Below are 10,753 nucleotides of genomic sequence, written 5' to 3'. Positions count from 1 at the left end.
TTAGACTTTTTTGTCAAGCACACCGAGATGTACCATCTGTATAATTTTGGCGCCTTATACCGTTTACACCCTGTATATTTACGTACCATGTGCGGTCCAGTTTATTTATACATATGCAGCTCTGTCGTATTTCTCAGGTACTGTTGTCAGTCGTCGAAATATTGTGGATGAAAGCGCACCATTAATCCATCAAGCCGAGAGATGAAGTGGTGGCTAGCCGGCGGCAGGGGGTTGCGCCAGAGGGAGTGTGGGCGTCAGCGGTTTTCTCCGAGGTATAAGAGGTGACGGCGCGCCACGGCGGGCGCAGTTTCGTTATGGCTGTGTTGGGCCGCGTGTGGACCGAGGCGGGCGGCTGGTTGCAGAGTCCGGCCGCCGTGGTGCTGGTGGCGCTGGCGGCGGCGGCGCTGCTGTACAGGCGGCGCCGCGCCCGGCTGGTGTCCCTCATACAGCGCATCCCGGGGCCGCCCGCGCTGCCCATCATCGGAAACGCCATCGAGATCAACGTCGAGCACGACGGTACGGTCCTACACACGCCCACCCGTGGCCGGGCAACCTTAAGCACGAAGTTAACTTCACTAATCCTTAATCCGTCACTGAACAAGTTATCTTCGCTGCACATGAAAGCGTTATTTTACAGAAGGTTCATCGTCAGTTAAAAATAGTCGTTAGTGGTTAATGCGTAATAGAGTACTTTACGTTGTGGATTTAGTGAAATGAGCAAGTTAAGCAAACGCATTACAATTGCTTGAACAAAAATGTCCTGAATGAGATTTTCACTCTGCAGCGGAGTGTGTGCTGATATGAAACTCCCTGGCAGATTAAAACTGTGTGCCGGACCGAGACTCGAACTCGGGACCTTCGACTTTCGCGGGCAACTGCTCTACCAACTAAGCTACCCAAGCACGACTCACGCCCCGTCCTCACAGCCTCATTTCTGCCAGTACCTCGTCTCCTACCTTCCAAACTTTACAGTTCTGCAGGGTTCGCAGGAGAGCTGTAAAGTTTGGAAGGTAGGAGACGAGGTACTGGCAGAAATGAGGCTGTGAGAACGGGGCGTGAGTCGTGCTTGGGTAGCTCAGTTGGTAGAGCACTTGCCAGCGAAAGGCAAAGGTCCCGAGTTCGAGTCTCGGTCCGGCACACAGTTTTAATCTGCCAGGGAGTTTCAAAAATGTCCTGGTTGGGGAAGTTAGATAGGGCATCGAACATAAGTTAAATAAAAAGCCAGTTTAATCATTTAATCTCTTAGTTTTATAATTCTTTAATTATCAGTGTTAAATGCACTCTGGCTCTTGTCAGCATGTAACCAGTGAACAGTCACGCACAAATAACGTTTGGTGTGAGCTGACCTGCAGTCAGCCGTAGTTGCCAGCCAATAGATTTTGCCAACTAAAATGAAATAATTTATGATTCATTAAACAACTTCGTGATAGTCAGAGCTGTAAAGGATTCGAGACGTAGGGGCAAATCAATTATTGCTTTATAATCCAGGCAATTGTCGCAACAAAATCTAACGTTATTTAATTTCGCCTTCAATGTAGTAACATTATAATGGTAATACTATACTGTTAAAATGACGTCTGCCTGTACATTACGTTTAAAAGGACTACATCATCGTTCACAAAAAAGATAAGATTATCTTTGTTGTTGAAATGAAATTTTTTAAGAACCTTCAACATCGCAGCGCGTCAGCAATCGTTGGTTAATATATTAAAAAACTAAGAACCCGCCTCGATTGCGAAAGATTCACCTAGTGTTAAGTGTTAACCCAGGTTTCGGCGGTGTGAGGTGGAGCGTACACCATTAAGTTAAGTAGTGGTTTTGACTTTGTACATATGTACTGTTTGTGTTTTCCTTTTCTTTTTCGTTTTTAAATGTATAGCTATGGTGTTCTTTTAATCAATGACAAAGGTCTTCTTAGGCACTTGTGGGTTTTATTGTTGTTCTGAAGAAGGTGTAGTTATCTACGCCGAAACCTGGGTTAACACTTAACACTACGTGCTTTTTTTCGCAATCGAGGCGGGTTTTTAGTTTTTTTAAGAAATTTTTTAAAGTAATGAATCGTATTCGTCAAATACTCATAGGTACGTTACTTTGAATTTCAGTGAAAATGCATCTACTTCTTAATAAGATGTTGCATTAATTGAAAACGCTCATCAATGTTGCGTCTGCCTAATATTCTGTTCGAAATTTAACTTTTGCTGGGTTTTACAGCTTTTAACAGCTTCTCAAACGACTTCGATTCGACGACATTGTATCAAAAAAGTTTACTATGCATTGATCCACACTAACCTGAGACTTACTGCTGCCAATTGCTAAAACGCTTCAAGACTCCAATGCTTCTCTGCCGCTTTCTTTAAACCGGATTACTGCTACTGACTCCGCTGTTGATATTTGATTTTTCTTTTTGCCTTTCCTCGACAGGACCCTGCCTTCACTGTTTCTTCATAATGTACTCACCGTGATTCATGTGGTCTCGATACGTGTTGTTTGAAATTGTTGGGATCCGAAATATGAGCGCCAATTGTTAATTTTGTAGGCAAGAACAGTTTACTATCGAAAAGTATTTGTTCTTCTGACCTGGGTTCAAAATTAACGTAACCACTTAAATGCGACCACAGATTTTCATCAGTTGCAGAGCTAGAATCCAGTTCCATGATTTCGTTGCCACCGGCAGTCCTCGAACAAGAGAATGGTACTTTGCGCAAACTCAGTAAGCAAACAACGATAAACAGCCAACACCTACTTGTTCTCACTCGCACTCTCTGTTTACATCAGTCGCTGCACGCGCCTGCATCACCTTAGCTATTTAGAACATTATTTCCGTGGGCGGTGTGGTGTCATTTTTGTCGTAAATAGTAGGTAACTAGTTGACGATTAACAGACTCAAAGCCGCGCGGGGTAACCACGCAGTCTCGGGCGCCTTGACACGGTTCGCGCGGCTTCCCTCCGTTGGAGGTTCGAGTTCTCCCTCGGGGTTGGCTGTGTGTGTTGTCCTTAGCGTAAGTTAGTTTAAATTAAATTAAGTAGTGTGTAAGCCTAGGGACCGATGACCTTAGCAGTTTGGTCCCATAGAAACTTACCACAAATTTCCAAATTTGCAACAGACTCAAAAAGAGTTAACGGAGCTAAAGAGTTCGTTAACGTTTTTAAAATTAACTTGTAAATTAATCCGTTACTCGTCAGGTTAACTTCTTTAAGTAATGGTTAGCAGACTGACGGATTAACGATCTTGTACCCAGCTACGCTCCCACCACACATGTGTTGCGCCCTTAGTTTCACTAGACGGCACGTCACGCCTGTTGACTCCTGGGCGCACGTAAAAAGCTACAGATCACCAAGTGACTTCTAGCTCGAGACGCCTCTTGCTTGCTGCGGAGGTAAATGGGTGTTTTCGTTTGTCTGTGCAAGTGTTTCAACTAAGCAAGTAAGATGAGCGACAAAAAGGCTGATAACTTACAACTCCGTCGTCCTCTACAGCCAAGTGGTTAACTTCACGAAGGATCTGTGTTCTATACTTGATAATGTCAAGGATTTTTCTCGTGAACAAAACTGTGAGTTTCTTCAAGTGGCTCCAGATTCAAAAGCTGATCTACTATTGCCGTTCAATGAAACCTCTAGGTGGGTTTCTGCACTGCATGACACGCCAGCGTCAGTTGTGTTTTCCTGTTCTACTCACGTTAACGAAGCGTCGTCCTAAATCCTATGTCATCAGAGGCTCATATCAGATCTGCTTCGTTTTCAGTCGTGACCTTGCCACCCCCACGTCTACAACGGATCGAGTGATGAGACAAAAAGAAACTTAATTTCTGTGGTTTCTGGAACTGTATGCAGGTGCACTAGTATTCTATTTTTTGTTTGTGGACTGACTGTGGCAACTAAATCATAGAACTGGATTCTAGCTTTGGAACTGATGAAAATCTGTGGTCGCATTTAAGTGATTACGTTGATTTTGAATCCAGATCAGGACAACAAATACTTTTCGATAATAAATTGTGCCTGCCTAGAAAATTAACTATTAGTGCTCATATTTCGAGCCCTATCAATTTGAAACAACACGTAAGGAGAGCTCATGTATCGCGGCGCAAACAGTTCGAAGAAACAGTGTAGGCAGGGTCCGGTCGAGGAAAGCCAAAAAGAAAAATCAGATATCAGCAACGAATGAGTAGCAGTAATCCGGTTTAAAGAATGAGGCAGAGAAGCTTTGGAGAGCCTTCTGGCATTGTAGAAAATTGGCAGCGGTATGATTCAAGCTAGTGTGGAACAATGCATAGTAAACGTTTTTGATACATACATGATTCCTTCAGATGTCGTCGAATGGAAGTCGTTTCAGAAGCTGTTAAAAGCTTTAAATCCCAGCAAAAGCTAAATTTCGAAGAGAACGTTGGGCAGATGCATCTTATTAAGAAGTAGGTGCTTTTTCAGTTTAGTTCAGAATAAATACCTACGAGTATTCTTTCAAATTTCAGACTTTTCATCCTGAGATTAAATAGCGAAAAATTTCTTGAAGTTTTGATTTTACACTTACTGCCTGTCTCATATTAGTACCAGATTTCGTAATATCATCTGTGTAAATATTACTGAGTTTCAAATCACTCAAGTAATATGGCCTTTATATCCTATTTGTAGTGAATTTCACAGTCCGCCAACACGCCTCTTCCTTTTTCTTTCGCTTCCATCACCCGATTCATTTTCTGCTCTTAAATAGCAGCAAAGTCCGAATTTAATACAGTATTACTTTTTCTACGAGGAGCTCGTTCGTACTCGGCTTTATGCTGTCATCTTAGTCGCATCTGCGTGGATACTTCAGTGAGAGTGAACTAACCACGATCCACAACTAGTGGGGCCACGCCCACAAATGCACGAAAACTAATGCGAAAGCGGGGCATGCTTTCGTATCCACATCCTGTGGGAACGTAACATTAGACTGTGCAGTCTATATAACATTGTTCAGGGGACTGGTTGCTGAAGCAGTCTTCTCTTCGTTATTTTATCTAGCACCAACATTTACAGTCCATTTTTATTCTTCATTTCACGCCATCTACCGTATTTTCTCGACTGGTGCGATGTATATAAAACACAAGGTTACTCACCACTACCCATCGAACTTTTTAAATTTTCCCATGTTGCACGGAATTGCATGGGGTCTGCGACTGTATAAGGACATTTGTAAAAGAACAGTTCTTCAGCTTCAGTCACGTTTGTTTTTGAAAATTCATTGGCACGAGACGTTTCAGCACCAGGTGTGTAACTGTTACTTATACATCAGTAGTTAATTACATATTACTGTGAAGGACGCATTTTTGCGTGATGTCACTAAAATTATGTTCTGTTGAAATACTGCACAGGACAACAACATTTCAGATCACACTGACAAGCCCAGCAACACATCTTTTCGCGCTTCACCTGCTACCTAAACGAGTTAAGCCAGTGAATATTCAAAAACAAACGTTACTGATACTAAAAAAAGTGTAATCTGATAAAAATCACATATTTTAATCTCGATACCTTTCATTAGCTCTACCTTTCGGTGGTGATTATGGTTTCAGTCCGGTGAAGTAGCCTTCAGAGACAAAAACGTAAACATATTCTAAATTCTAAAAGACTGAATATTTCAAAGCTTATAATGAAAGGCACTCGATTCGGATACCGATAAACTTCTTTGAAACTATTAAATAAATATCTGCAATTTCTCAAACATTTTCGTATATAGTTACACAAGACGGTTGTTAATTAGACCTTTATGATGTTTACACACGAAGGACTTTCAAAACTTTGTTCTCTTAATCTCAAGGAAATTAAAACTGATGTAGATTCATATGAATAAGTTCTGATAATACTCTAGCAACTCGGACAGAAGTTTATTTCACTGTAGTGCTGTTATATGAAAAAAATTTCTACTCCTTCTATATTACTTACAATGAAGAGTCATAATCAATCGGAAACAAAAGCTTTGGAGACAAATTAACGTAGTTTCATCACCGGAAAAGTGTTTTAGATATGCAATTCAGTTTCGTTAGTTCGAAACGACGTGTATCTCGTTCTGAGGTAATCCCCTTATGGCTATCAAACACGTTTCTATTTGGTTTTTGGCGAAAACTAGACTGGTTGCTAAATTGAGTGAAAATTTTCGTCTCGTAAATCAAAATCATACCTCAAGCAATATTGTCACGTCGCGGAAATTTGCATGCGCATTCTTCACTATAGCTTAATATCGGGAAAGATTTTCATCAAGAAAGCCCTGCGATGCAGTTGAGTACAACATAGCAAAATTCTCTAACTTCACTACTGTCTCTGTCGACTTCCTAGGAAACGGATAGAGACTCACGAGTTAGTGTAAGTACGCAAAATACATAGTGACTAATCTGGATAATTCATCACTGTGCTGTATGCTTTGGTAAGAATAATTTTTTGGGGAAAGCAATAACTTATGTGCATTTGTGAATCAAATAAATAAAGCACGATGCTAATGCAAAACTTTGAGTGTCATGATGCCCAATCTGTACTCGAAGATTTCGTTATCACATTTTCATAGTCTACAAGACATAACTCAGAGACATACAATTATCTTTTGTTTCATTCACCTTTTGTGTTAATCCCACTGATTCTATGAAAAAAAGTGTTGATTACAATACCAACTCCCGTATTTGTCTTATTTTCACATAGGGTGTGTGTGTTTGAAGCTTACGGGCGCTCAAAGCGGAGATTATCAGCGCCGTTACACATATTAAAAGAAACGAATGTACGTTCACATAGAAGTGCCCCAGCAGGTAGCGCGAGGTTTCATTTATGTGTTCTAATGATAAACACAGAGAGAAATAATTTTATCTGTCTAAACTGACTGAATCTCATGAAGTAATGGAGTGCTATATGAAATACGTGTGTGTGCTTGCGCGTGTTTGTGTTTGTGTGTGCGTGCGTGTGTGTGTGTGTGTGTGTGTGTGTGTGTGTGTGTGTGTGTGTAATCTTACTGCGGGAGGTATCAGATGGAGTGTTTATAGGCCAAAAACCACATCTGGTATTATTATTCGTTTCAAGTAACGGAAAATAATTATTTTGCTTATAAAGCTCTCCGAAAAATTGAAAGGGCTGCACTTTCACCCGAGAACGATATGAATACTCAGGCCGTTGATCAAGTTGCCAGACTGCACATCCTCCCATATCGAATGCTATAACCTCATACCCTGTTAAATTTGCAAAACTTTTCGAAAAATTATGAATGATACAATATTATAATTGCTTCATTTATGTCACTACATCTCGGTTGATGTCCGACAGTACATCCATAGTTCCGATGTTCAACCCAAAGGTTTTTTTTCTATCACTGATCAACTCTTTCACCCTGGTAATGATAATTTAAAGCTAAAAATGCCAAGTTGTGCTTTGTTCGAAGTCCACCTTAAACTGTATGTCTCCCTCTAACTTATTAGGTAGATCAATTCAACTCCAGGACGGTAATATCTAACAACACACTGTGATATTCAAATTAATCTTCAGCGCGATGATAGCTGTATCTTTAGCTGACAAAACGAGCCACCGAGTTTTACCTCCACAAAAACAACACTTTGTTTTGTCTGAAGCAAATATTTCTAAATGCTGGTATGCTACCAGTAAAAGTTATTATTATATAAATGAATGCACATCATATTATCTAGATTTTAAGTACTTAGGTTAGAGATAACACAACGTCCATCTAGATACATGGGAGGGTAATGAAAATGTGAACCGTGCAAGGTGCCACATATCTTGTACAAACACTTGACGGAAGTTCCCAAGTTTAAGCAAGGCAGCTGTACGGATAAAAATAATTAGTATAGTTTCAACACATTTTTAGCTTTCACTGGAAGCAAATGTCGATAGTATCGTTATTATAGATTGTGGTTACAACAGATTGTATTAACATCCACAGCATTCCTTCGTGGATGCATGTCGTCTAGACTATATTGTTAAGATGCTTTTTATAATTTATTGTCCTATCGACACAATGAGTTTAGGGCAAAGCACTACATCTACATCTACATCTACATCTACATCTACATTCTACATCTACATTCATACTCCGCAAGCCACCCAACGGTGTGTGGCGGAGGGCACTTTACGTGCCACTGTCATTACCTCCCTTTCCTGTTCCAGTCGCGTATGGTTCGCGGGAAGAACGACTGTCTGAAAGCCTCCGTGCGCGCTCTAATCTCTCTAATTTTACATTCGTGATCTCCTCGGGAGGTATAAGTAGGGGGAAGCAATATACTCGATACCTCATCCAGAAACGCACCCTCTCGAAACCTGGCGAGCAAGCTACACCGCGATGCAGAGCGCCTCTCTTGCAGAGTCTGCCACTTGAGTTTATTAAACATCTCCGTAACGCTATCACGGTTACCAAATAACCCTGTGACGAAACGCGCCGCTCTTCTTTGGATCTTCTCTATCTCCTCCGTCAACCCGATCTGGTACGGATCCCACACTGATGAGCAATACTCAAGTATAGGTCGAACGAGTGTTTTGTAAGCCACCTCCTTTGTTGCTGGACTACATTTTCTAAGCACTCTCCCAATGAATCTCAACCTGGTACCCGCCTTACCAACAATTAATTTTATATGATCATTCCACTTCAAATCGTTCCGCACGCATACTCCCAGATATTTTACAGAAGTAACTGCTACCAGTGTTTGTTCCGCTATCATATAATCATACAATAAAGGATCCTTCTTTCTATGTATTCGCAATACATTACATTTGTCTATGTTAAGGGACAGTTGCCACTCCCTGCACCAAGTGCCTATCCGCTGCAGATCTTCCTGCATTTCGCTACAATTTTCTAATGCTGCAACTTCTCTGTATACTACAGCATCATCCGCGAAAAGCCGCATGGAACTTCCGACACTATCTACTAGGTCATTTATATATATTGTGAAAAGCAATGGTCCCATAACACTCCCCTGTGGCACGCCAGAGGTTACCTTAACGTCTGTAGACGTCTCTCCATTGATAACAACATGCTGTGTTCTGTTTGCTAAAAAATCTTCAATCCAGCCACACAGCTGGTCTGATATTCCGTAGGCTCTTACTTTGTTTATCAGGCGACAGTGCGGAACTGTATCGAACGCCTTCCGGAAGTCAAGAAAAATAGCATCTACCTGGGAGCCTGTATCTAATATTTTCTGGGTCTCATGAACAAATAACGCGAGTTGGGTCTCACACGATCGCTGTTTCCGGAATCCATGTTGATTCCTACATAGTAGATTCTGGGTTTCCAAAAACGACATGATACTCGAGCAAAAAACATGTTCTAAAATTCTACAACAGATCGACGTCAGAGATATAGGTCTATAGTTTTGCGCATCTGCTTGACGACCCTTCTTGAAGACTGGAACTACCTGTGCTCTTTTCCAATCATTTGGAACCCTCCGTTCCTCTAGAGACTTGCGGTACACGGCTGTTAGAAGGGGGGCAAGTTCTTTCGCGTACTCTGTGTAGAATCGAATTGGTATCCCGTCAGGTCCAGTGGACTTTCCTCTGTTGAGTGATTCCAGTTGCTTTTCTATTCCTTGGACACTTATTTCGATGTCAGCCATTTTTTCGTTTGTGCGAGGATTTAGAGAAGGAACTGCAGTGCGGTCTTCCTCTGTGAAACAGCTTTGGAAAAAGGTGTATAGTATTTCAGCTTTACGCGTGTCATCCTCTGTTTCAATGCCATCATCATCCCGGAGTGTCTGGTTATGCTGTTTCGAGCCACTTACTGATTTAACGTAAGACCAGAACTTCCTAGGATTTTCTGTCAAGTCTGTACATAGAATTTTACTTTCGAATTCACTGAACGCTTCTCGCATAGCCCTCCTTACGCTAACTTTGACATCGCTTAGCTTCTGTTTGTCTGAGAGGTTTTGGCTGCGTTTAAACTTGGAGTGAAGCTCTCTTTACTTTCGCAGTAGTTTCCTAACTTTGTTGTTGAACCACGATGGGTTTTTCCCGTCCCTCACAGTTTTACTCGGCACGTACCTGTCTAAAACGCATTTTACGATTGCCTTGAACTTTTTCCATAAACACTCAACATTGTCAGTGCCGGAACAGAAATTTTCGTTTTGATCTGTTAGGTGGTCTGAAATCTGCCTTCTATTACTCTTGCTAAACAGATAAACCTTCCTCCCTTTTTTTATATTCCTATTAACTTCCATATTCAGGGATGCTACAACGGCCTTATGATCACTGATTCCCTGTTCTGCACTTACAGAGTCGAAAAGTTCGGGTCTGTTTGTTATCAGTAGGTCCAAGATGTTATCTCCACGAGTCGGTTCTCTGTTTAATTGCTCGAGGTAATGAGGAAGGAAAAGGAGAGTAATGTAAGAGAGTTATATTATATTGCTGTATGAGCAAATAACCTCAGAGGCAAAGGAAGAAGATATGCCCCAGCTGAATATAGACAAACGCGCGTTGGGAACAATATTTAATTCCCCTATAAAGCAACAAAAATTTATTGGACAGATATCTCATATCAGAGACATTCAGTTTATATTCATACAGGGTGTGCTGTTTACCTTGATCACCCCAAATAACTTTTTCCTCAGAACCAAAATAAAAAATATGTTAAGTAAATGTTGTTTAGTTACTAGAGAGACATTAGCCAGAATGATTGCCATTCTTGTAACTTTATTCATTACCGAGATATGAACAGAAGCACATCTTTTATAAACTGTACGCTATGTTTTTTACTCGATAATCCACTTCCTCCCCTAAAGAGCTCTTCAAAAACGTACCACAG

The 10,753-nt window shown here is 41.2% G+C and overlaps 1 protein-coding gene across 1 annotated transcript in view; it reads left to right on the top strand.

Moving 5' to 3' along the window:
* The first annotated feature begins 314 nt into the window (after positions 1-314).
* The window catches only part of LOC126237430 (cytochrome P450 4c3), a 348,050-nt gene continuing 337,611 nt past the window's right edge, over positions 315-10,753 (top strand). Inside the window, exon 1 of the mRNA XM_049947583.1 lies at positions 315-516. Within this exon, the coding sequence (XP_049803540.1) occupies positions 315-516 (202 nt within the window). The remainder of the gene's footprint in view (positions 517-10,753) is intronic.

Source organism: Schistocerca nitens, chromosome 1 (genome assembly GCF_023898315.1).
Source record: "Schistocerca nitens isolate TAMUIC-IGC-003100 chromosome 1, iqSchNite1.1, whole genome shotgun sequence".
Lineage (NCBI taxonomy): Eukaryota > Metazoa > Arthropoda > Insecta > Orthoptera > Acrididae > Schistocerca > Schistocerca nitens.
This window is presented reverse-complemented; position numbering and strand designations above follow the sequence as displayed.